The sequence below is a fragment of the Myxine glutinosa genome, chromosome 4, assembly GCF_964187855.1.
Source record: "Myxine glutinosa chromosome 4, kmMyxGlut1.1, whole genome shotgun sequence".
NCBI lineage: Eukaryota > Metazoa > Chordata > Myxini > Myxiniformes > Myxinidae > Myxine > Myxine glutinosa.
In genome coordinates this window covers 151225377-151253326 of record NC_136264.1, presented here as the reverse complement: position 1 = coordinate 151253326, position 27950 = coordinate 151225377, and the positions used below count along the sequence as shown (strand labels likewise).

The window sequence follows — 27950 nt, the reverse complement described above, 5'->3', positions numbered from 1 at the left end:
TACGCCCGAGCGGTTTGCTTGTCGCGTAACTCGTGCCGTTAATTACTATTAACCCGATCGAGCGGTTTTATCTCGTGCCATGCGAGGCCAATGGTGAAGGGACGAAAACGGCCAAGTTGGAAACAAGCACAGGTTTATTCACAAAATGTACACTGGTGAGAGAAAAGAGACACAGAAGAGAAACTTAACAATCCTTACTTACGTTTCCCAGACAAGGGCCCTCTGACTCGCTCGGGGAAGGGGAGGAAGAAGAGGACGCGCACAAAGCGTGGCCGCTTAGGGCAGCTCACCCTGGACGGCTCGTTAGGCGTTTCCCCTTGAGGATGTTCGCGGCAGGGACGTCGGCCTCAGTCGTGCATGAACGGGATTCCACGCAGCGCATCCCAAAGTCAGCGAGGCAAAAGCGCACGTGCAAGGAGTCCAGGCAGGGATATCGTCGGAGTACAGGGCCAACGAGAGAGGTCGTCCTGCGAGAGCCTGAATCCCAAGAGAGCGAGGGCAAAAGAGAGACCAGAGCCAGGGAGAACGGGGGCAGCAGAGCGAGTTTGTGGGTCCGGGCCAGGTCTTATATCCCCCGGAGCCCCACTAGAATGTTCCACGGGCCTCCACTGGCCGCCGGGGGTCACGTGTCGTGATAGCCCCTCATCAGTTACTCCCCTTAGTTCTCATTGGCCGCCGTTGCTGGCCACTCCCCTTTAGCTCCCATTGGCTGTTTTCCGCTTACCAGCCATGGCCTCCGGCACCTCCCTCGGGCCTCCTCGACTTGTCCTAGGCCCACCACATGGCATTCCAGGCTCCAAGAGGCCTACCCTTACTTTACCTGCATCAACGCATACTAACACTGGGAAGGAGACTATACTTCACATTTAATAAGAAATAACTGACTAAGCGAGGCTACATGTTGTGGTGCAACTAACTAAAATGGGGGTTGCCTTTATTCCAAAAAACAGTATAATAGACCAGCAGATAACCCTTCCAATAAACTTCAAAACAGAAAGTGACCATTCGGCCCATCAAGCGTGTCCAATGCTTGCCAACAAATGAGTTTTTTGTGTACAGAGTCAAGGCTAGTGGAAGAGCTCGAACATTGAACAGATCAGGATGCAACAGGACAAAAGGAACAGTAGAGAGAGGGGACCCCAACAGTGGAGTTGAAGGACAAAATAGAGGCAGACTTGGACAAACTATGGGTGTGGAGAGGAATGGGGTGGACAGGATGGATACACAAGGAAACTTCTCACCCCTCTCTACACACCCACACCCTCCTCCTCCTCCTCCTCCTCCTCCTCCTTCTTCTTCTTCTTCTTCCTCTCTCTCTCTCTCTCTCTCTCTATATATCTTTGTGCTCCATACTTTTTAAATGTTGAGCGTTAAGGAAGTGACACAAACCATATGCAGTGCCTATAGAAAGTTCAAACCCCCTTTCAAAAATTTCACCTTTTGTTGCCTTATAGCCTGGAATTAAAATGCATTCAATCAGACTTTTCCACCCTTATTTACACATCTTAACACACAACTTCCAAGTGAAAAACAAATTCTACAAAATTCAGAAAATGTATTAAAAATATAAAAAACCTAGAATATCTTGTTTGGATAAGTGTCCACCCCCCTGAGTTAATACTTGGTGGAAGCATCTTTGACAATAATTACAGCTGTGAGTCTGTTGGTATAAGTCTCTACCAACTTTGCACACCTTGATTGGGCAATATTTGCCCATTCTTCTGGACAAAACTGTTCAAGCTGTCAAGTTGAGTGGGGTGTTGATAGCCAGTAATCTTCAAGTCCAGCCACAGATTTTCGATAGGATTTAGGTCAAGGCTCTGACTGGGCCACTCAAGGACATTTATCTTTTTGTTCCTTTCGCCAATCGAGTGTAATTTTGGCTGTGTGCTTCGGGTCATTGTCATGCTGAAAGGTGAACTTCCGTCCCAATTTCAGCTTTCTTGCAGAGGGAAGTTGCAAGAAAGCTGAGATTTGAAAATTTTTCTTGGATTTTTCTGTATTTTGCTCCATCCATTTCCCCTTCTATCCTGACAAGTGTCCAGTCCCTGCTGATGAGAAACATCCCCATAACATGATGCTACCACCACCATGCTTCACAGTAGGGATGTTGTTCTTTTAGTTTGGTTGTGTTGGGTTTGTGCCAAACGTAGCGTTTTGCATTTAGGCCAAAAAGTTACATCTTGGTTCCGTCACACCACAACAGTTTTTGCCACATCTTCAGAATCTCTGGAGTGGTTTTTTGCATACCTCAAACAGGACTCAAGGTGAGTAATGGTTTCCTTCTTGCCACCCTACCATACAAGCCACACTCATGGAGTGCTTGGGAGTGTTGTCACATGCACACAGTGACAAGTCTTTGCCATAAAGGCCTGTAGCTCTTTCAAAGTTGCCATTGGCCTCTTGTTGGCCTCTCTGATCAGTCTCCTCCTTGCTTGGTCATATCGTTTGGAGGGACGGCCTGATCTAGGCAGGGTCTTGGTGATACCATACGCCTTCCACTTCTTAATGATTGTCTTGATTGTGCTCCAAGGGATATTCAAAGCCTTTGAAATATTTTTATACCCATCTCCTGATCTGTGCCTTTGCACAACTTTATCCCAGTCATTTTGAAAGCACCTTGGAGCTTATGATTGAGTGTTTGCTGCGAAAATGCACTACCCACTAGAGGAAACCTACAGGAAGAGCTGATTTTATTCTGAAATAATCAGAATCACAACAATTTAACACAGGTTGAGGCCAATTAACTTGTTGTATGATTTTGAAGGCGATTGGTTACACCTGAGCTAATTTACAATCGCCATTATAAGGGGGGTGGGGTGGGGGTGGAGGAGGGGGGTGGACACATATCCAACCAAGATATTCTAGTTTTGCATTTTAAATTAATTTTCTGAAATTTGTAGAATTTGTTTTTCACTTTAAAGTTGTGGGTTACGATGTGTAAATAAAGGTGGGAAAAGTCTCATTTGATGCATTTTAATTCCAGGCTATTAGGCAACAAAAGGTGAAAAAATGGAAAGGGGGTGTAGACTTTCTAAAGTCCATGATATAACTAATGACTTGGCTGGGTTTGAAACGCCAATCTCCACAACTCAGATCGGACGCTGAAACTCAACAAATTACAGGGAGGCCACAGTCTTAAATTTAGGTTTATTTTGGACCTCTGAAGTTTATTATGAAACGTTATTTTTTGGCCACAATGCTAAATGGAGGTTTTTCTTTAATTATATGATCACCTTGAATTGCAACCTTTGTTTAACTGTGATAATATTCAGGTCGTAATTTGACGCACTGTCAAACGAACCAATTCCGTTGTATTTATACGTTTAAAATGTATCTCATTTGATCAATGTATCTAACCCGAACAGCTCTTCTTCTGGTTGAATGTTGAGCCTTGCCGGCATGCACAGCTTTTCAAACACAGCGCAGGAAGCCGCCGTCATAAACAGGAGACAGACGAATGCAAGGACAGACACCACAGTTCACATTATATAATAGACAGCTCGTTCGAGATTCAAATCCAGGCGAGACAGTTCAGAGGAGTGTGTGTTTACCTACAGGTTATCCGGTCAGCCCCATACCAATATCAATTGAAAGCTTCCATGACGAGTAAATAACTCATCTCTGATCATAATCAAAGCCTTTCAAATGATAAGGCAAAACCAACCACTCCATCCACTTGTAATCCTTACTCACATTAATCAACCATCCGTAAGCTATCCAAATCACCAAAAATTAATTTCACACAAAAAAACATGAGGGCAGCAGCACTGTTCGGAGCATTCTTGTCAGTGCGTTATCTAGCTGGTCTTCAATTCCTCATTGCGTCAGCCCTTATTGTTTTGCATCTCAGAACATGTCTTCAGTTGCTGTGATGAAGATATGGCACAAGCATGATGGATCAAATAGCATTTCTCAGTTCCTCGATTACTTTACCTTGTAGGAATGTAGACGTATTAATGGTTTTCAGTTTGAGGCAAGTCCTTTACTCATTTCAAAATGCAACTTGGACAACTTGATGCATTTTATTTTGACTTGCATACTCTGCTGAATTTTGCATCATCGATTAATAATTAATTAGCCACAAAGCACATTTACCTCTCCACATGGAGCATACAACCAAAGTTGCAGGTTTATCAAGTAATGCGACATTATTCCAGCAGAACATTAATAGTTGCCCTTCAAGCCAAAGATGGCCATCCATATGAGACATGTGAATTTGCTTGTAGTATAGGACCTGCTTGCTGTGCGCACCACACAACACCCACCACACTGCGATGGCAAGCAATGTAACCTGGTGCGAAAGAACACCTGAGAAGACCAGACTACCCACAGGTTCAAGGCCCAGAATTTGAAATTTGTTCAGGGTAACGGGGACAACTCGCCTACTCTTTGTTGAAAGACACCATGGGATATTTTAACGTCCACCAACTAATGCTAACAGACGGGTCTCAAGCTCAGCACGCATCTGATGGATGACACAATCATTGTTGTAACGTCCTGCATGCAAAACACAAATGCAACACTACATACAATAAAGTTGAGTCAAGAATCAAACTCAGACTATACGAGGCTAAAAAGGTAGTGTGATACTTTTGTACCCAGACTATGAATTACGAGAGAATCTCTATTATGAAAGAAAATTTGCCAGGAATATATTGTTATGAATTTTGGGGTAGTAATATATAGATTCAGGTAGATCTGTATAGGTAGATGCTCCGATGATCGGGGGTAGAAAACCATTTCGATGTACATAAGTCAGGTACCTGTTCAGCCCGGATGTCGGATTAAGCTCGTATATGTGTGGTCATGCGAGGATGGCCTTGTGCTAATTATCGTAGGGATTATGCTAATTCCCCTGTTCGTGAGACCTTGTGATTTATCCATTGTCCCTTATGGCACTACACCCATAGACACTAGGGAGGCCCATTAGTACACTAATGAATAAATCCCCCCTACAATAAAACTCACCGGAATTCAGTTCTGGACATTGCCGATGGACCCGCGGCCAGCAACAGCACCAACTTGTATAGCAACACACCTCGCTCAAGCAGGCCGAAGAACGCCCCGGAGACTCGTGATTGGCCAGGGCGGACCAAGAAGGACTCGCTATTGGGCGGGAGTCAACCAGCCAAGGGCCGGGAGAGGGAGGGAGCCGTGAATGGTCGCCATGAGGCAAGAAGCTACCAGCCGATTGGGGAAAGAAGGAAGAGCAGTAAGCAGCGTGCCGGTTGGCCAGATACCATCGATGACGTCAAAGGGTGGACTGCGTGTGATAGGTGGAGAGCGAAAACAGTAGTTGTGGCCTGCGGGCATTTGAAGAGAGAGACAGATGACGTCACGAGGGATTGATAAAAAGAGCTGAGACCAACATTTTCCTCTTGTTCTGGACCCTCTCCCTGCGCTGGATGTTGCCCCTTGCATTCTGGACCTGGGACTCGTGCTGTTGGACGACGACGGATGGTGGAGAGACGGTGGAGTGCTGACGAATTTCCTCCCCTGCGCTCACGTGTGGGACCTCGTGAGAGATCGCGTGGGGACGCGAGGTTTGCCGCTGCAGTGTACGCGGGCCTAGCAGCGCGGAGCAAGAGGTTCGCGCCAACGAACGGGTGGTTCCTGCCAACACCGGAGCCACGTCCGGAGTGCGCGCTCGGGGCTGGACGATCGCTGCCAAGGCGCAAATTGAGTTGAGTGCCACAATTAAACATCCACCATTCCTTTCCACGTTATTACTCCCGCCAGGGAGGTGTGTGTGTGTGTGTGTGTGTGTGCGTTGTTGTTTTTTGTCATTAATGTTAGCTCTTACACGAGCCTCGATCTTGTATACCAAAAAAAAAAAAAAAAAAAAAGATTAGTTTTTGGTGAAGCTCAGGATATTATTCCGGATCCAGGAAATTTTGGGGGAATTATTTTGGGAATTTATTTTTCTGTTTTACTGCATTAAAGCTTTTATTCTTATTCTTAAATGATGTTTTTCTCCTCTAATTCCGAGATATATCAAAATAAATTCTCTGACAGTTAGGGCCTACTTTCTTTTTCATTTATTGTTTTGGGGAGAGGGGATGTTAAACAAAACGTATTATTCCAACTTGACCCACGGTGGGGAGTATGCGCTCTACTGAGTGGCATTCTAGTTTTATCCCTGTGTCTGTGTTTAAGTCTGGTGTGAGGGATCCCAATTTTGGAGTTTAGTTTATCGTGTTTCCTTTATCCCGGAATTCCGTTGTAAATAAATCCTTATATTATTTTCCCTGTATATTCTAAATCCGTTTTCGTGAGTTTATTTCCTGCAGGCTTTGAAGACTGCCCGGCAAGATCGCATCAGGTAAAATCTTCCAGCTTCTTCTTCTTCTTTCTTCCTCCCGTGTGTAGATATAAAATCCACTATTTGAACTGAACACCTTTGGAGTTAAAGTTGGCTTTGGCTATCCGTGATTTTCCCGGTATTACCCAAGGGGGAGTCACGCGACAATATGCATCGCCAACAATATGGAACAGACATGCAATTGCAGACATGGGTTTATTCGATTTTTATGATTGGGTGACAGAGCTCACTGAACATTTCTCACTCACCACAATGAGTCAAAGCTGCGATTAGGGTACACACTACACACCTAACCAACATTTTCGATGTAGTTCTGTATATGGTCAGAAGGTTATAATTATATGATTTTATCTTGGTGTTTGTCACATCACGAATATTGTTTGTGACATTTGACAGCGCTTTTTATTTGTTCATTCATCCTTTTATTACGATCATTATATGTTCCATCCATATATTACATAAGGACTGGGATGTGTTGGGGCTAAATCGGAAAGGAAAAAATGATGGTATTAGTGAGTTATAAGGGAAAGAGCGAGGAGGAAATAGGTGTAAGGCTGTTTAAGGGAAAGAGGTCAACATTTATGAATTGGATTGGGGGTGGGGGGAATCAATGATTCCACAAAAAGATTTTCACGTCAGAAATATATGCCGAAAACTCCAAAATACCTTAGAGAAAACTCAAAAATAAAATAAAATAAAGCATGGAGCATCTGCCAATTGTCAAATAAAACCAAACCATTCAGGACAAACGCACCACGTCTCCAAGCAGGAATGACAAGGCAAATAACTGACACGCTTACTATGTCTCTCTGAAAAGACCGACTGGACAACCCTCTCATCTACTTTCTCTACAATTTTCACCAAGAAGTTCTGTCACTCAAGCTGTTGGGTCTCACTATCTGCCATGATCTTTCCTGGGAAAACCACATTTCGAAGCTGGCCTCCAAAACCAGTCGCCGACTGGGCATCCTCCGTCGTGCGAAGTCCTTCCTTGACACACCTGAGCTCCTCACCACATACAAGGCTTTCATCTGCAGCTCAATGGAATATTGGTCTCCCCTCTGGGCTGGTGCTCCTGCCTCACACCCAGTTCGGCTTCACGCTGTTGAAACCAAAGCTTTCAGAATCATTGGAATCTCCCACGATGAAGCCGATTGTGAGGGCCCTTCACTCACTCACCGCAGGCAGGTTGGTGGTCTTTCTGTCTTCTACCAACTCCTATCCGGCCTAGTTCCCCCAGCTCTCTCTGGGTGGTGCTCTGCCCCCAAATATTCCTACAGGTCACAGAAGATCTGCGAGCAACCCTCTTCTGGTGAAAATGCCAAAATCAAGATGCTCTGCTCACCTTCACTCTTTCATTCCTCTTTTCTCCCACCTCTGGAACAAATTCCCTCACTCTCTTCAATCCAACTCCTCCCGCCAGGTCTTTAAAACAGCTGTTCACCACCATCTCTTATCTTCCCCCCTCCAAAACCTTGATCTTTTGTTTCTACCCCCGTTAATTCACCCGAGATCCACTTTTTTGAAATACCAACTTCTTTCCTGGAAGTCCTAGCAGTGGCCATGTGTTTTATACCTCTCCCAATCCCCCACCCCCACCCCCCTTCCCATGCCTCCTCCCTCCAAGCCCTCTACCTCCACAGATCTCCCGATGTCCCTGTTCTCTGCTGTTGTACTTGTTTGCTTCCCTCTCTCCCCATCTTGTCTCCCGCTCACTTTATTATATGTTTTATGTGTCCGTTTTATTTTGTGATTAATGTTAGCTCTTACATTGAGCCTCGATCTTGTATACAAAACAAACCAAAAAAAAAAACTGAATTTTCCATCGACAAAGTTCTTGCATCTGATAAATGTGTTCTTTATCATACAATCCGCAGCCTGTGGTGCAAGCGACGAACACAAATCCAGAAAAACACTCCTTCAAAAAAAAAATCTTTTTTTTTTAACTTTAACATTATACATGTAACAATACTTTGCCTTGGCTTCAAATAAATATTCATGAAGGAAGCATATAACCTGAAGACGCCGGCAGTGATAAATTTTCACAATATCCAAGGATGTAACAAGTCCTTTGCCAACGAGTAAGAAGACCCATCCAGACTGTTGGCTAAGGTTTGGTCTTGCAAGTTAATCAAATTGCACAGCTGTATAATTACTTTGTTATCAAGCTTTGATAACATGCAAGTATAACCAATAAATTGGTAAACATTATGAGGATGACGCCAACATGTATGACATATGCACACAATAAGTAACATCACTTCAACTCGATATTAAACAATGGAATAACGCAATTCTAATTGATTACAGACAATAGCTCAATAGCAATGCAAATGGTCCAGCTTCAAAGAAATGCATACTGTAGAACAATAAATTTTAAAAATGCAATGCAATATAAAACTGTACCTGTTGGTCACATGTTTTTGACCATCATTTACTTGAAAAATTGTTTCAAGAACATCTTCAGACAACAAAATCACAATGACGGTACTCGTCAGCGTTTTCTGCAATGGCTGAAAGTTTCCTTTCAAAGCTTTTTGGAATATCGAGTCCCTTTTAAGTAAATGCAGCAGAAAGACAACTCGATTTGGTTGATAATTATCTGCAATGATCAAATATGAAGGTGCAATCCTTGCTTCAATAACTTCAGTAGAACCTCATTGAGACCTCAATGTCAAATAGAATAAATAAAAGGCATTTCAAAAATGGAGAACTGCGAATTCGATCACAACAACCATTAATTTTTCACTTTGTGCACATGTTGTAAGTTTATACATCTTTAAAAAAACCCACACGGTCCTTTTTAGGTCATTTGCACTAGTTTTGAGTCAAATAAATAATTTTCAAATAAGAGTCAAAACAGAATGTGCATATCAGTTGGATGAATAAAAATAAACAAAACAACAAGAAGACGTCATGCGGAGCACGATACTTGCAAAATCCACCCCCCACCCCCAAGAAGAAAAAATTCCATTGATACAGCAAATTGTCCATTTCATCATGATTAAAATTGACAATCTTGATCGAAGCTCGGGTCAACGGGAAGAAAAGTGACGATTTTTCAGATGAAAAATGATTTTGGAAGGTTGAACTTGAGTTGAACTTTGACCTTTTGACCTCAAAAATAGTTTCCCTATTTAGTGACTCAATGTGCAAATGCTGTTCAATTTTCAAGTCAATCAGATGAAAATTGAGGATTTTAAAAACTTGGCCTATGTTGACCTTTTGGCCTATGTTGACCTCAAAAATAGTTGGTGGTTGAATTCAGTGACCATATATGTAAATCCTCTTAGAATTTGAAGTCAATCAAATGCAAATTGGTGATTTTAGGAATTCGGCCTATGTTGACCTTTTGGCCTATGTTTATCTAAAATATAATTTGTGGTTGAATTCAGTGACCAGATATGCAAGTCCTCTTCAAATTTCAAGTCAATCGGATGAAAATTGAGGATTTTAGAAATTTGACCTATGTTGACCTTTTGGCCTATGTTGACCTCAAATATACTTGGTGGTTAAATTCAGTGACCAGATATGCAAGTCCTCTTCAAATTTCAAGTCAATCGGATGAAAATTGAGGATTTTAGAAATTGGGCAAAGTTGGTGACCTATGGCCCATGTTGACCTTTTGACCTTTTGACCCCCAAAACAACAGGCTTCTCAATTGGGACGACCTATACAGCTTGGTGAAGTGTCGTGACGATCGGTTTAGAATTGTGACCTGTAGGCCGGTGACAGACAGACAGAACCACAAACGCAACCGAACAATATAGTTGAAAAATCTTCGATTTTGCAAGTAATAAATCTTACGTTTTTCACCTGAAGGATCTGGAACTTCTCCACACAAAGCAACCTTGTATACATGAGTACCAATAAGATGTAAAGGCTTAGGTCAATATACGAGTAACAGAAGTCGGTAGTACTACTACAAGGAGCACAACCGCTTCAGGAAGCCCAAATCAACACATTTGACAAGGCAAATAAGTGGGAAACTTTCCTGCTGCAGCACAACGTGCTGGCGGACGCACTGCAAGCGAGATTTTGATTTATGATTCTCTTGCAGTTGATCCTCCAGCCGTGAAATCACCTAGAGTGTGAGGAACAACTTGACAGTGTTTACTTTTGACAACTACAGCCGTTGTGGTCAGGTCAACGTGTATTTGTATCATGAGGAACACCACCTAAGACAAAGACTCCTGGAGTGCTGTCTTTTTATTTTTACTGAAAGAGTATCTCTAATAAGAACAAGACCCTCCCTTAAATAATTTTAAGAACTACCAAGCAAGTTATTTAACAGATTACACCTAAAGTTTGATATTCCACTCCCAGCCATATTCCCTTCCTTTCATGTCCCAAGATAAAAAAGCAAAGAAAAAAAGATCACTTACTTCAATTATTTTATACCGCACTATTCTGAGTTTGGACGCAATCTTACTATAATTCACCAAATGTCAAATGTCCGTCTGTCCATTCGAAGGTACCACAAAAACGGCTGAACCGATCGCAACGATATTTTAGGTGGGTTACTTCTGGGACCCTCTGGAGTAAAATAGGCTATATTGTTTTTCCAATTTTCCCAATTTTCCAGTTTTTCCAAACATGATGGAATAATATTTACCAATACGAACAGTGATGTGGCTTTTGTTGAAATTCTACAAATAGTTTATTCTACGTACCAGGAGAGAGTAGATCGACTCCTGATGAACTCTTCCTATATAAACGTGCGGCCCCGAAGTAACACGGCAGCGTGTGCAAAGCGACTGAGAAAGAGGTGTAGCGGCCGCTTCTGTGTTACAGATTCGGGGCGCACTCTTCACACATAAACGTGTGACTGAGAAAGACGTGTAGTGGCCGCTTCCGTTTTGCAGAATTCAATCTTTTTTCAAAATGGGCACCATATACTGTTTAGATTTCGATGATTTGCGTGTGATATGATTCAACGGATGTTTATATAAATCGTTTAAAATAAAAAAGCCTTAAATTTCTGATATTTTGCTTTTTCATTTGGGCTTCCCAATTGAAGCCCCGCCCATAGGGCGGGTACCGTTGCTAGTATACTGAAATCACCATCCTAATAGCTTAACAACTGATTAAGTATCTTAAAAACAAACAGCACAACCACAAACTTCTACACAATCCAGACTATCAGACTAAGCACTCGACACGAGAGCAAATATTGGTAGTGGGAAGGTTAAAAGGGCACTTTCCATGAAGCATTAACTATAATTTACAACTTGCATCATATCATCAACACCCTGGGCCAGCAATATGTACACTGAAAACTTGTGGTTAGTCCTTCTAAGCTTTTTACCAAAATTCACTACAACGATGCAGTCATCAAAGTTTTGTGATAATTACTTTCATGATCTTTATAAAAAGCCACTTTCACTGCAATTCTTCCTTTGCTGCAGAAAGCCAAAAAGCCTTCACCTGTTACATGCCGAGAGATTAAATATGCTACGATTCAGAAAAAATGATGTGCAAAGAACAAGAGGTGTTCATATGTGCACTCTTACATATGCTATTCTTTTAGTCGTTTGTGTATTGTCGCTTGCTGCCACCTCCTGGATAGAGCAGTCGACTGGAGGAGATTCCATAATAGAATCGGAATGTTATCCATACTGTATCAGGGTTTGAAACCTCGCTCTCTGTTACGTGTAATCTCTTACAGGGAGACCCAGGGAAATGTACAAAATAATAATAATAATAATAATAATAATAATAAGTTCAACAAACGAATCGGTTTTTCTCAAAAGGCCACTTTCAATGAAATTCGGCAGAAACGGCCACAGCGATTATGGTTCGATCAAGCCAGTCCTAACTCCTCCAGAACATTCCGAGAGACTTCAGCTTCCTGCAGAGAGAGGACATGCGTTAAATTATAGTATGCAACCAACAAAGGGACATTCAAACTCCAGACAAGTCTCTCTTATTGGTCATTATTCTCAACATTCCGAGCTTACTAAGAAAACGTCGTTCATTCATTTTAATCTTTCAATCCTCTCGGTCTATCTTCCCTACTCTAACCTTCATTCTTTGAGTATGTTCCCAGTCTAATCGCAACAGTCCTTACATCGGTATGAACCAAGAAACATGACAAAACAAGAAAAAGAGCAGAGATTGCAAACCCTCACCAGGATGTATTTTCAGTGGTTTTTAAGACTTTTGTGTTAAAACAAATATGGCGGCCGAACCACGTGATCGATGACGTCAGCATTTATTTTTTTCCCCTCCACTAATTTATTCCTAGATTATGCTCAAGAAATTTCATCTTGATCGGATGACATTTTGTACTTGTCAAATTATGACGTCATAATGGAGGCACCTATGACATCATCATTCACAGATGTTATTCCACATGGAGAGTTCTTTACAATGAGTAATGTCTAATTTTTTTCTATTCAGCGCTTTCGGAGATATAGAGGTGCAAAGTTTTTCTGTTTTTCCAAGATGGCGCCCGAACCACGTGACCGATATCATTATTTTCTTTCTACACCAATTTATTTTCACATGATGCTCAAGAAATTGAATGTGATCGGATGAAGTTTTGTACTTGTCAAATTACGACATCATAATGGAGGCACCTATGACATCATTAACATGTTTTATTCCCGATGGAGAGTTCTTTACAATGAGCCATGCTCAATTTATTCTATTCAGCGCTTTTGGAGATATAGAGGTGCAAAGTTTTTCGGTTTTTCCAAGATGGCGGCCAAACCACGTGACCTATGATGTCATAATTATCATTAAAAAATTATACAGGTGGAGTTGCACCAACGGTTGCAGAGAAAATCATATTTATTCTGTGTGGACAAACAGACAAACAGACTCAAATGCAATACCCTCTCCTCTGGCGAGGGTAATAAAGAGGTTGTTGATACATTATGCAAAATAAGTTTTATTATTCGATACAAAACTTACTTTTCCGTCCTGGGTCACACGAGAGCACAAAATGAAGAGGAAACACATTTTAGCGACGAATGCATTTTCTGTTTTCAGAAACAGAACGGAGTGCAATAAATTCAAATGTCACATTTAAGGCTACTGGTATAGCATAATCGCAAACTGTGAGAAACAGAGCAAATATCTTGGAGCAATATTTTATTAACTTCATTGAATGAAAAAACTTGTATAAGAAAAAATATATAATTACATAGACATATGTAAATATACTTCAGTTTAACAAAATCCTTTCCCAAGTGTTGACTAACAACAACAACACACAACAGGCATTTTAAGGCCATTTTCCATGCCAGAGCAGGGGTTAACCTTGCAGGCCCCATAACAATCTTCTCCATTTTGCCATATTTTCTACATCTCCCCTTGTTATCCCCCTTGCCCGCATTTCTTCTTCCACCACCAAGTCTTCCTCTGTCTTCCCCGTCCTTTACTTCCTTCTACATTCATTTCCAACACTCTTCTCAACAAGTCACTTTCATCCTTCCTCAACACATGACCAAACCATCTCACCTGTTTCTCTTCACAGGATCCATCACAGGCTCTATTCCCACCATCTTTCGCAATTCATAATTTGTCTTCCTGCTCTACGTTCATTACCCATGTCTCGCTCCCATAAATCATAACACTTCTCACACATGCAGCATACACCTTTCCCTTCAGCTTCAACGACACTCCCCTCATCGTCAGCATGCCACTCAGTTCCCGAAACTTCATCCATGCACATCTCTCTAGCAACCATTGCCGAGTCTGATCCACCTTCTCCAGTCAGCATGTCTCCTAGGTAGCAAAATGTTTTCACACCTTCCAGTTTCACGCCGTCTCCAAGATCCAACTCAACATTTCCTCCATCTGCAGCTCCCTCTGTGCACACCTTACACTTGAATGTCGCTGCCACACTGGTTAATGACCCTCTCAGACCACTACATTTTTGATGAACCCACTCAGCGCACATTGTACATTGAATGGCGTTCACTCCGACACCCTTCCTGCACACAGCACACGGCCACTTCCCAGTTCTTTCCACCTCACCACATGCTTTGCCACTTGTCATCACCTTCGTCTGTCCGATATTCACCTTCAGACCCTTTGTCTCCATACATTCCTTCCACTTGTTCATCTTCTCCTTCAGTCCATCCACTCTCTGCAATCAACACCAGATCATCTGCATACAACTCCCACGGTAAACCCTCCTTTACATTCCGAGCCAGCACCTCCATCACAGCTACAAATAGTAGTTGACTTCGTACCGACCCCTGATGCACTCCCACCTTCACCTCAAACTCACCACTGTTCCCATCCTTCGTCCTTACAGCTGTGTGTGCTCTCTCGTAAATTGCCATCACTACTCTGATCAACCATTCCTCCACTCCTAACTTAGTCAATGCCCATGCCACTACTTCGCGTGGAACCCTATCGAATGCTTTCTCCAGATCAACAAACCCAAGAAACAACTTCTTCCTCGATTTCATCAACTGAAAGCCAATGAGAGCACATTAACTGCTGCGTGAAGCAAAGTGTGGATGAGATTGTTAGTGTGGGACCTCCTCGTTTCCAAAGAAGGGCTCAAAACATCAGCTGCATTTTGCTTCCCACGGCAGTTACTATACTGTTAGAATCTACTGTGCAACTCGTCCATCGACACAGACAGACACTAGCTTGTACAAAGCAAAGTGTTCCATCCTATTATTGGTCAGACTTTAAGAGCCATGTTTGGAATGGCTGAAGTTACCATCAGATGGCATACTAGGAAAGGCACCAGCTCCCAAAGCCACAGCACCAAACTCAAACAAAGTTGAAATGACTCAAGGTGGCTGCTCCTGCTCATTGAATTTGATGCCTTCACTATAGGAATTATTTTATAGCAATTTAAAGCTCGATTGTCATTGTGCTCTTCAGTGCAATGTGCAAAACAAACAAACATTTAATAAGTCGCACTCTTTACAAAGCGATTCATAATCAGATTGAAGTAAAAACTTGCTTGTACACCAGGTCCCTCCACGATATGCTTCTTCCAAACCACAATTCAGTTCCCAATTGAATGTATTATCATGCTAGTTTAAAAGTTAAAAAAAAAAAAAACACAGAAAACTTCAACATACAACAGAACTTTGGTTCCTGGCAAGCAATGTTCCTGTCCAAACCAAATGGCTTCATTATCTTAAGAAGGTTACTGGCTATCTCAAGGCATGACATTAACAAGGTGATGAGGCAATGCATGTGTGTAAGCCAGCATTTGACAAAGCAAGAATCAAGCCATTAAATAAGGGGAGTGAGAACACGCATGCACACACAGCACAACGTGGCATGAACGCCGTCGCTGTTGGCAGTGATCTGGGCCGGTGCCACGTTGTCAGAATCTTGCGATTTGTTCCCCCATCACTCGATGTACGTGGGTTAGAAAGCAGCCGTACTATAGTACACATGCTGAGGCTGGGACATGTGCAGAAAGGAGGAAAAAAAAAAAATGCAGAAAACGCGTGGGGTTAGTGACTTTGTACGGAGCCATTACTTTGATTTGCACTACATGACCTAATCACAACTCTCGCCTTTTAACCCAGGGCCATGGGTTAACTGGGCAAGCAAGGCTCTCATCTAATAACATGGACAGCTGGGCAAACTTCCCAAGAGGAGCCAAAGCCTGACAAGCTGACCTCAGTGTTTTTGCCTACAAATACCCAGCTTTCTATTGCAGTACCCAATCCCAATAAAGATTGACAGAGAAAATGTACATTTAAAGACAAAAAGGTCAAGCAATCTATATCTCAAGAACACGTGCATGACACACATCAGACACACCCCAACAAGAAAAGACCCAAGCGGTTTTGTTTCGTAAGCAGCCTGTGGTTACATCATTCCAGGAAACATGGCTGTGCTACTGATGCAGTACCGGCTGTGCATTACCCGGAAGCAGGTACTCATTTTGCCAACCTCTGAAGGATGACAGGCTGAGGTTGTTTCATCAGCACAACAGGAGCTGAAACTCAAGACCCTAAGATCTTAAGCCAGCCAACTTAACCGTTAAGTCAACACCAGGCTTCGGTTTTGTTTCATCAGCCTCTGACAGAGATGTGGTTTTTAGTGTTCCTTGTTCGACCAATTTTAATTCATTGTGCAAAGCACATCGTTAACTTGCCATTGTTAAGCCTAGGTCACACATAGGTGGATTTGTCGGCGACTACTGGCGACTGAAAAAATCGCCAGCACCCGCCGACAATCGTAATGAAACCGTAATGGACGGTCACCTGTAGTCGTGGTTATCCTCCCCAGGTCGCCTGCAGTCGGCAAGAGCCGCAAAGGGGCAAAATAATTTTTAAAATGTTTAAAAACGGTGCGCTCAGTCACAATCGAAAAAAATCCGCCATGCTGTTGCGATGGAACCGCCATGCTGTCGTCGGTATCCGTAATAAGACCGTAAAGCGGCCGCAACCCAGTCGCTCATAGTCTTCCGCAATCGCCCCAGCATCGCCCCACCAGCCAGCACGGCAGAGATGCAAATGCCATACGGCCTTCCTGCGGCATCTTCCCGACTACGGGCCGACACTGTTGCGGCTGCGTATCGACTACAGAAGAACTGCCACGTCTCCCCTGCGGCTATGGGAGACTGACGACGACAGCAGTAGTACTAGTGGCGGCCGAGTTACGGCCATTGGCGACAGAGATACGACTGCCTGGCGACTGCATTACGACATACCACGATTCCATGGCAAGACAGGATGGTGTGAGGGTCTCCGTGGAGTGAGGTCCTGTGGTGCCGACAAGGATATGGCTTTATTGTTTGGACTTGGGACTTTTGGGAACTTTATTTTTGGGACTTTGGTCCTTTGGAAACTTTATTTATGGGACTTGGGACCAGTGGAAATAATTTGTTGGACTTTATTTCCATTCTCTCTCCCTGCAGAAAAGTTTGATTATTACATTACAATGATACATCTGTATTAACTTTCTTATTGTACATCAAACATCTTTATGCTTCATGTCACACATCATTGAAATGAATAAAGTGAAATGTAAAATAGAGAAATAAAGATTTAAAAAGTTGTGTGAATCGTCTCCAATCGCCGGCGGTCTTATTGCAGTCTTGCGGACGTCGGAGTAAACCGCCACCCGGCCCCAATGCAGTCGCCGCGATCCGCCATCGGTCGTAATCTAGCCGCCAGACTGTCGCCACGCTGCCGCCGTGCATCCGCAATGCAGTCGTCGTCGATCTTCAACAGTCGCCATCCCACTCGGGGCGTCGTCGCAATGCAGTCGCAATGTGGCCGCCTGCAGTCGCCATACTGCCGCCTGACCATATCTGACCACCCAAAATCGCCAGTAGTCGCCGAAAAATCTTGATCGCCGGCAGTCGCCAGTAGTCGCCAAAATATCCGCCTATGTGTGACCTAGGCATTCGATTGGCCTATCAGCGGGGACACTAGATTGCTATTCCAGAGGTTGCGAGTTTAATTTGGGCCGAGGTGTAATCTGCTAGCACCTCCTGGCCCATCCCATATGTGGCGTCAAAACTCTGCCTAGTTATCTTAACTTAAGACCTTAAGTCATCTTAACATCTTAACATCTTAACTGAAAAAGTAGCAGATTATTTAAAAATGCAATTCAGCTCAACACTGCAACCTATAAACTTGACCCATGCAACAAAAACATCACAACACCTCGAGGAAATACACGCAAAATATATACAGTATGCCCTACCATCGATGTGTGAGGGGCAGCCATCTATATCTATATCTATATATTGTATATAATGGAGCAAGTGCTTGTATGTATGTCTGCACTTCACCCATTGGTTGGACAGCTGACCTGACTCCACCCACATATGTAACCTGAAATACTTAACCTCAAGTACCCAGATGACCCAAAAGACCTCCCCCCCCCCTACACCCCGAGGACCTACAAGATCAAGAAGACCCTGAGGACCCAAAAGACCCAATAGGCCCTGAAAACCATAAATACCCCAGTGACCCTAAATACCCCAAAAGACCATGAAGATCCAAAAAAAAACAAAAGACCCTAAAGACCCTTAAAGACCCCAAAAACAGAGGATCCAAAAGACCCTGAATACCCAAAATACTCCAAAGACCCTTGAAGACCCAAAAGACCACGAAGACCGTAAATACCCCAGTGACCCTAAATACCCCAAAAGACCCGGAGGACCCAAAGGACCCAGAAGAACTAAAGGACCCCAAAGACTAAAAAGATTGAAAAGACCCCGAAGACCCAATGGACCCCAAAAAACCAAAAGACCCCAAAGACCTAAAAGACCTAAAAGACCCCAAAGACCCCAAAGACCCCAAAGGACGAAAATATTCCAAAGACCCTTAACGACCCAGAAAACCCAAAATACCCAAAAAACCTTTAAAGACCCCAAAGACCCAGAGGACCCAAAATACCTCGAATACCCAAAATACTCCAAAGACCCTTGAAGACCCAAAATACTCCAAATACCCTTGAAGACCCAAAAGACCCTGAAGACCCAAAAGACCATTAAAGACAAAAAACCTCAAAAAACCCCAAAGACCCAAAAGACCCCGATTACCCCAAAGACACAAGAGAATCAAAAGACCCAAAATATCCAAAATACCCCGAAGACCCAAGAGAACAAAAAGACCCCGAAGACCCAAAATACCAAAACTATCCCAAAGATCCTTGAAAAACCAAAAGACAAAAAGACCCTGAAGACCATTAAAGGCCCAAAAGGTCAAAAAGACCCAAAGACCCAAAATACACTGAAGACCCAAAGTACCCCAAATACCCTTAAAGACCCCAAAGACCAAAAATACCCCAAGACTGAAAAGACCTTTGTTACGGATTTGTTGGTATTATATACTTGTCGGATTTTTAGTTTCAGGTAATATTGTTGTTAAGATTTCTGTGTGAAATGGAGATAACTTTAGTAAAAGGTAAAAATAAATGTTTGTGGAGAAAAAGGAAAACGAGGCAAAGAAACCGGAAGAGTAGAGAAGAGGCGGAATCGGCAGGGGAAAGAGACAGCCGTGAGTCGCATCGAGGCTGTGAGCGGACTTCCTCGATATTGGTCGCAAATGAATTGAGGCTTCCAGTGAAGGGATTGCCCGCGACATCGTCCCATATTGTGATTGCAATTAAACCTGTGTCTCAGGTTTGATACCAAGTGTGAACTATTGTTGGCGGGAAAGCAAGCGCCTCCATTAAAGGCCTATCCACCATTTTTTCGCCAGGTGCATCATGTTTTGTCGTTGGGATTCCCATATCGACGTCATCGTGTGGATCGCTGTTGGTTTCCATATCTGCTCCCATCTGCCCGACCTCTCACATCGTAACTCCTCGTCCGCAGCCGTGCCGATACCTGCCTATTGTTATTGCCCTTCTGCACAACTTCGACCTTCACCCAGCGTGGAGATTAGTACATGGACTTTGGGATTGTTACATTCCACTCACGTTTGGCGTATCGTGAGTTTATTGATTGGAAAGTATTGGGGAATGATGGTACCATCATATGTATTGTTTATGAGGGGCAAATTATATTGTTGAGGTTTTGAGAGTGTACATATAACATCATTAAAGCACCTGGGTCCAAATTTTAGACACCAATTGTGCATATTGGCCGCAACATTTGGTGTCAGGAGTGGGATTGGACCCGAAGTGCACCTAACGCACTCAAAATTACGAGCGGCCGAAATTTAGTTTAAAATCCTAATTAAATCGTGCCATGGATATACCAAGACGGTCGGATGCCGGTGGGGGTAGAAGATGAGGAGGTAGAGGATTTAGAATCAACCCAGGACCCCCGGGAAGAAGTGGGAGAAATGGAGGATGCAATTGATGAGGGTGCAGCAGTAGGGGTGGCAGGCAAAGAAAATGGCGGCGCCTCGCACATGGCGGCGAGGGCCGCGCCCGCTGCGCAAGTGGGGGTGGTAGATATGCAATCGTATATGGACACCTTCATGGCACAAATGTGGGCCATCATGATAGAGTCGGAGCATAGGAGGGATGCTCGGAGTGAGCGGCTGGAAAACAAAATAAGTGGCCAAATTTAAAAAATGGGGAAAGACGTAGATCGCAGGTCGGGCGAGGTCGCACCGGTACGCGACGGGGTAGCGCGACGTGAGGAGCACGTGAAAAGCGAGGTGGAGCAAAGCGCAGTTAAGTGGATCGGGGTAGAAATCGCGACTCGGTGTGGAAAAGCCGACGGCCGCAGAGTTGGAAAATAAAATTTTATGTGCGCCGGCGGTCGTTGGGCAAGAAAAAGAAAAAGAAATTATAATTGAAATTGGGGTTGAAGAGACGGCAGAGATAGGACTTAAATGGGAGAAAAAGATGGAATACGTGCAAAGTCCGTGTTCGCATTGTGATGTCGTGCTGCCTAACCCCAATGAAAGTTTGCAGGTGCGGTTGCAGCGAAGAGGAAGAAGCGCCGAGGTGAGTAGGAAAATGTATGGCGCGAAAGTGTTTGGCACGGAAAGATTTTTCGCACGCTTGGGATCGCGACGTCACCCGGGCGCTCGTGGAAGGTCCGTGGTGCGCTGTGTGAAAGTAAATGGCGCGCGTGTGCGAACGGCGCCGGAGCGAGAGTGTGAAACCGAGAGTGAGAATGAATGCACAACAGAGTGTATGTGTGCAGAGTGCAACACAGAGTGTGCAATGGCCGAGGAGCATGTGCAGGAGTGCACACCAGAGCACGTGATGGGGTGTGTGCAGGAGTGCACACCCGTGGGTGTTACAGAGGATGTAACGGGAGAGTGTACGTGAGGGTGTGCGATGGCTAGGTGTGTTACGGAGTATGTAACAGAGAAGTGTGCGGTAAGGGAGTGTGTGAAGGAAAAGTGTGTAACGGAGTGCACGAGTAGTACGAGTGCGCCTGGGTGGTGTGCACGAGAGCGTGCGGTAATAGGATGTATGGAGTGTATGGGAGCACCGGAGCGCTTCGGTGTGCGAGTATAGAAAGGGTCGCGTGGTGTGAGAATGCGGCTCAAGCATCGACCCAGACCGGGGGGTTAGCGTTTAGGCTGACGGATAGCCGACGCGAGCCCTCGGTGCGCAGGCTGCTTTGTGTGCTGCGGGGGCCGGCGGGGATCGTTGCCGCGGCGGTCTCGCAAGGAGCGCCGTGCACGATTCGTGCCGGGCCCCGCCCTGTATGTTCGGTGCCGTGCCGTAGCGCAAGAGGCAAACGGCATGATTCCAGGGGAAGAAGGAGAGGTCGGACCTTCGTCCCATGGTGGGTGCGGTGCTCCGACCGGGGGAGGCTGGGCCATCGTGCCGGAGACCGAAAGGCTCCGCGCCGAGATGGCACCTGGAACCTCAGCCCAAGTATGCCTCCTCCCCAGAATCGGAAAAGCCGGACGGACCCAACCAACAGGAGACAGACCACCTGCATGCATTGCTCGGCTTTTCGAAGCCGAGCGGCAGAAATGTATTTCTGCACGAAGAGGCTCGAGAGTAGTGGACTAATAGTGATAGTGATGGGGAATGGTGTCCGTTGTAGAGGGATGGTAGATCTACCATCCCTCATTTTGGGACACATGAGCTTTAGATTATGGGGTTGCAGTGAAAGCTAGCCGAGGGCAGGCTAGGATATTGTTAGGGATTTAGAAAGATGACCATAGGAGACCAAGATTTAAGTAGAGACATTGATACAAGTAGAGGATACGTAGTCAGATTAGGTGGATGTTAATGACGAGGGAAGTGCTTCGTGTAGGGAAGACGGGAAGCACGAGTATTAGGGGAAATAGTTAGTTCGATGATGCTGTGTGTGTGGAGAAATTGTGTGCGAGTATGAGGATGAGCTTTAGGCGCAAATGAGGAATTGAATGAAATTGGTTGTGGATGAACTTGCGCAAATGAAGCATTGGTCGGGGATGACCCGAGGTGATGTATGAATGGAGTATTCAGGACAAGTGTCATTGTGTTGGAGTGAATGGAAAGAGGAATGTGAGCACAAGGTGTGCCAGAGAAGATACTTGGTGTGTGGAGTAAATGGTGGGAGTAAGTGGTGTGGTATGAGTGGTGTGGATGGTGTGAAGTGTGAAATGAAGGAGTGGATCTAATCACACATGGTGTGAAGGAGTGGATGGGGGAAGATGGACCCCTTCACGAATACCCGGGGAGGGTAGTTTAAAGTTAGGTAGAGGGTTTATATAGGTAAATTGTTGGATATTGACACCTGTGGTGCGAATAGTAGCAAGGTATTGCTTAGAGGGGTGCATAAGTCTGTGGAGATGGCTGGGCGTGTGGGCATAATTGGTGAGTATGGTTAAATGGGCACTCCGCCACTGGTACTCTGTCGGCCAGGTGAGGCCGCAGGTAGGCTCTGGGAGCCAGGTAGAGTTCAGAGTAGAGTTCAGTGGGGCCCGAGGATCCTAAGAGAGGACCCAGGTAGCCCAATGCCAGAGAGGGCATCAGAGGAGTGAGAGAGCCAGGAGGGGCCTTCCCCAAGTTAGGGTAGTTGTACGGAGCTAGGCAAGCTCGGGTGGCGACTTCAGTGGCGGAGGTGCGCAGGTAGGTAGACCTGCTGGTAGAGCCACACGACCCAGCCCCGAAATTGTGCGAAGGCACAGTATTGAAAAAATGGAGGAGTGAGAACCCAAATTTGGAAGAGCACCACAGGGTGTGTCAATGGGAATTGGTTTTTAGAACCACATAGTTTAAAGAGGCCAATTGATTGGCAGGGTAAGACCCCGGGTAGTTTAAGAGAGTTAATGTTATTAGAAGGATAGTTAGGATAAGAAATCTCTTCGCACCATCCACATCCACTCACCAGGGTGACAGGACTCCACACCAGGTTTTGCAGATGTTTGGAATGTGAGACGCATCATGACGTGAGTTTGACATTGTGTTTATTCCATCTCTTCCTTCTTGGGAGGGATTGGATGACGAATTTGGAAGTGGGGGGGGGGGGGGGGGGGGATGGAAAAGACAAGACGGTAGAGACGGAATTTGTAAAAGTGTAAATATGGGGAGGGGCAAGGGTAGTGTAGGTTGACATGGGGGGTGACGAACGGCTAGGGACGAGCTTTCTCCGCTCGCTCTCCCGCGCCCCTCATGTTGCATTGCCTTGCATGACGTGTACCTTTGCGCCCTTTCCCCCGCTAAACTCTCTGCTTTGTCTTTCCTCCCCACCCATGGACCCATTTTCTTTGTTGAGGGGAGTGTGCAGGAACCCTGAGCTGTGCGGCTGCACTTTTGCGCTGCACTCTGCTACCTGCACCAGTACACCTATGGACCACACGTTCTGTGGCCTGGCACCTTTGCTGGGGCAGACAATCGCTGCAAGCATTATCTTGCCCTGCAGACCACTGGTTTTAAGACCACCTAAGTTGGCCCTGCTGGCCTAAATAAAAACTGACACGGTTTGTGCCGTTTTATTTATTCCTTTGGTGTGTCAGGAAAGAAGATTTTAAGTTTTTATTATGGCACACCGAAGACGAAGCAGGAAGACGCAAGACGCAGCCAAGATGCAGCAGCCCAGCAGCCAAGCAGCAAACATTGATTTTTGAAATGTGATTGTGCATTTTTTGATGATTGTGCATGATTGTGCATTTTTGTACATATTGGTGTATGGTGTATTGGTGCAGTGCAGTGCATTCTGTATTTCTCCTCTCCAAATTTCTCTTCTTTCCCACAAAAGAACAGGTCCTGGGTTGCAGATTTGTAAATAATTAGATTAGTCTTGTAAATAACATGCTCCCCACCGGTTTTATGTATAGTTTGCGAATTCTTTCCGTAATTCGGTTAGCTGTGGGTGTGAGTCTAATAGTTAGTACACAACGCAGTAGGTGGGACATATTTAGTGTTGTAAAACTGTCACACACAGGGTGTTAGATTAAATATAGAGGGAAACCACACCTAAGTGTCACACCAAGTTAAAAAGTAGTCCTGACCCTTGCATCAAAACCGGTCGTGCTCACTTGTGTGGGTTCGGCTCGGGGACGAGCCTGGCGAAGGAGGGGTGCAGTGTTGCAGTTTTGAAAGTGTACATATAACATCATTAAAGGTTAAAGGTTTGCCCCCATAGTTAGTCCACAAGCAACATGTAGGCCCATTTAGAACATTAGTTATGTCATAGTATGTGTGAGGATAAGGCCATTTCCCTAGTATCATCTGCGTTGTGTAAAAGAAATAAGATAGGCCCCGTTCATTTTGCCTCCACCCTCCAAATCTACCTCGTTGGGCAGAATCCATCCCGCGCCCCATTTTGGCTATGGCACCTCGCATTAGGATGCTCACTAGCCAAGGGACACGAGGTAGGCCTGAGAGGGAGGAGCGCGGCGTCGAGGTTGAAGCGGGGGAGACAGCAGCGGTAAGGGCCACCAGCCAATCAGGGCTCGGGTGACATGGCGTGACAGGGCATGGTAAGGGCGTGCCTATATAAGCGCACGCACAAAGCCCTTGAGGAGGACTCGTGCGAAAGAATCGTTGTAGGAGGACTGAAGTGGAGGACTTGCACGATTTGCGCATGATAAAGGACTCGTGGGGAAAGGGCGGGCTAAGGAGGACTTACGCAACAGCGCTCGTATGAGAAGGACTGCCCTTGTCAGGACTTCTGCGGGAGAGGCGCTTTGCTATTGAACTTGCATTGGGAGAGCCTATGAACTTGTATTGGGAGCGCATATAGCGCCGGTTCATCTATTACGTACGCGACCGTGGTCGCAAGTAACCACCCAGCCAGCCTTACCTTTCGCCCCATAATTGTCCGATCCGCGCCAACGACCCGCGGGGAGCTTCTGCCGCCCTGACCATCTTCTTCACGGTGCGAGTTGGGGACCGGAGCGAACTGCCTGGACGCCATCCCTGGACCATCAACCTGACCATCTACAACCCCGTGTGAGTGTGTCTGAGTGTGAAACGGGCCCATGTCCTGGGATAAGTATATGACTGTATAAGGCTGCACTGTGTCTTCTTCTTCTTGGTACTGTACATAGTGTAATAAACCATCTGTTCTTCCTGTCTTTCCTGATTCGATCGTATCAGTGATTTCCTCCATTGGGTAAGCGTGGCACGATAGGAACTGCTCGGATCGGGATCTAGTCCTTGATAACGGCTCGGGTCACGGTTCGCTACCGCTCGGCGTTTCCACCTATACCGTGATTCGGGTGGGGCTTATTTCCTTGCTTCCAAGGCGGCGTTGGTACTTAGGTAATAGGAATTTGGCCTACAACCCTATTTAACGCCGTCCGGAAGGAACGTCATAGCCCCGGATCCCGTCGGCTTGTCAAAGACAAGGACACTAACCCCCTCTCCTCCCCCCTGGTAATGAGAAAGGCCGGCGCTGAGATCCGCAACAATATTTTCATTGTACTTTCTTCAATAGTGTTATTATTGTGTATGTGAGAGTTGTTAATACAGTTACTTGTTTTGTTCTACAATTGCATTGGTGTGGTTTTACCATGGTTTATTAGAAAACACAAAATAACAAATCTTTCTGCCGTGTTCCCGCTCCAGACTCCGAGGTGCACCGTAACCGGGGTTTGGGGAAGTAATACGCAACAGAAATTGGGTGCTCGTCCGGGATTGAATTCCCTAACATTCCCAAATTTGACATTCCCTGACATTCGCAAATTTGACAATTTTTGTGTGAAGGTTAACAGGCTTGCTAACCAAGTCACAATGGTGTTTGACGTGGAAAATTTTGTGACGTCCCCTAATGAGGCACAGTTCCAGGCGTTAAAAAGATTGGAACTTAGGACGTTGGCTAAATACTGTAACTTGGAGGTCCAAGTCAGTATGAAGAAGACAGATATTCAGACGTTGGTGGTAGAATATTTAGTGGGAGAAAAAAATGGGAAGAGGTAGCATTGGATTGGCTACAAGAGGAAAAAGAAAATATGGAGCTCAGGAAAATGGAGATGCAACTGCAGAGCAAGGAAAAATTAAAATAGATTGGGAAAGACTTTAACCGTTTAGGACGATTGATTTTGGTGGAAGAAATTAAACAGTGTCCACGCAGACATTAAAGTTCATTTGCATGAAAGGAAAGTACTTGAGTCATGAAAGGAAAGTGGAAGTATCTGAGTTGTACTTCCATGAAAGGAAAGTACCTGAGTTGTATGAGGCAGCAACAGGGGCAGATGACTATGCCTTGACACACAGGATGGGTTTTCACAAACCTAATTTCCCACTTAGAGGTAGCCAGGGGTTACATTAGATCAGGTTTGGAGAGCAAATTCTCATGGAGGCAGCCCAGAGGAGTATCAAGCAAAATCTGGAGCCTCAAATTTTAGTGATCAAAAGACTGACTGTCCAAGGCAGACTTATCTTCCAGGGGGCCCGAGGGAGACCACGGGATTTTCCTCAAGGCCTACTTGCGCTTTTTGCAAGAAACCTGGGCATTTTATGTCCCAATGTTACGCCCTGAAAAGGAGAAATCGGGATCGGAGTCAGACTAGTTCAACTCCGAATGCGTTGGCCAGTGCAAGAAATCGTCCTTGGAGGACAATGAGTTGGGAAGGACCCAGTGCCAAACTTACTGCATCAGAGAACGACCTTGTCCAAGAGGGTTACAAACCTTTCATTTCCGAGGGGTCTGTGTCACTGGATGGGGACTTAACTAACCAGAGACCTGTTAGGGTATTGAGGGACATTGAGGGACACATTGAGGCACATCAATCTTTGATGCTCGAGGACATTCTGCCATTGTCTGAAAAAAGCTGCAACTGGGCTTAGTGTCCTCTTACAGGGGGTTGGTGGCTTCGTTAAAGCTCCTCTTCATGTGATCCATTTAAAGTCTGAGTTGGTGTCAGGACCGGTCACCGTAGGTTTGCAAGCCACTCTTCCTGTGGAGGGAATTTCTTTTATTATCGGGAACGATTTGGCTGGTGGTTACTCTCCCTCAAACTTTTGTGAAACCGTACCAAACTTCTGGTATGCACCTATCTCTCCCATCGGTATGTCCTAAGGGTATTTTTTAAAGAAATTATTCGATTTTTAAATATTTTTTTGGGGGATTTTTTCTTGCGGAAAATTTTTTTCCCCAACTTAAGTTTTCAACTTCAATTGTTTATAAAATGTGATATCACGTGTATTACAAATACATTTGTGCATTATGATTGTTTGAATTATGATTGGTGTAAACCATGACAAAACAGCAACTCAGGTACAGTCATTTATCTATATATCTACATATCTGGGCAGTGTCTGTTGTCACTGAACTACTCCCTGAAACTTTTGTTTCCGTGGTTGTGAAGTGTTTTTAATAACGTGGTGGTGGTTTTGAATCACGTGGTGGTGAGGTATTTTGAATTATGTGGTGATGAGGTGTTTTTAAATGACGTGGTGGTGAGGTATTTTGAATTATGTGGTGATGAGGTGTTTTTAAATGACGTGGTGGGGAGGTGTTTTTAAATCACGTGCCTGTGAGGTGTTTTAATTACGTGTTTCGTGGCTGGGAGGTGTTTTTAATTTCGTGTTTCGTGGCTGTGAGGTGTTTTTAATTTCGTGTTTCGTGGCTGGGAGGTGTTTTTAATTTCGTGTTTCGTGGCTGTGAGGTGTTTTTCATTTCGTGTTTCGTGGCTGTGAGGTGTTTTTAAATTACGTGTTTCGTGGCTGAGGTGTTTTTAATTTCGCGTTTCATGGCTGTGAGGTGTTTTTAATTTTGTGGCTGTGAGGTGTTTTTAATTTTGTGGTGGCGAGGTGTTTTTAATTTCGTGGTGGTGAGGTGTTATTAATTTTGTGGCTGTGAGGTGTTTTTATTACG

The 27950-nt window shown here is 44.7% G+C and overlaps 2 protein-coding genes across 5 annotated transcripts in view; one reads left to right on the top strand and one right to left on the bottom strand.

Annotated features, from left to right (window-relative positions):
* TNFSF10 (TNF superfamily member 10) overlaps positions 1 to 27950 on the top strand; it is a 407659-nt gene that overhangs the window by 52424 nt on the left and 327285 nt on the right. The window lies entirely within an intron of this gene.
* The window catches only part of LOC137425411 (AP-1 complex subunit sigma-2), a 53908-nt gene continuing 32459 nt past the window's right edge, over positions 6502 to 27950 (bottom strand). For 2 of the 4 annotated variants that reach the window (XM_068113829.2, XM_068113830.2), the window contains exon 5: positions 6502 to 12176. In XM_068113829.2, coding sequence (XP_067969930.1) covers positions 12129 to 12176 — 48 coding nt within the window. In that variant the 3' untranslated portion in view covers positions 6502 to 12128. Of the gene's footprint in view, positions 12177 to 13200; positions 15713 to 27950 lie in introns of those variants that run through there. The other 2 variants (XM_068113831.2, XM_078776626.1) reach the window with 1 other exon arrangement.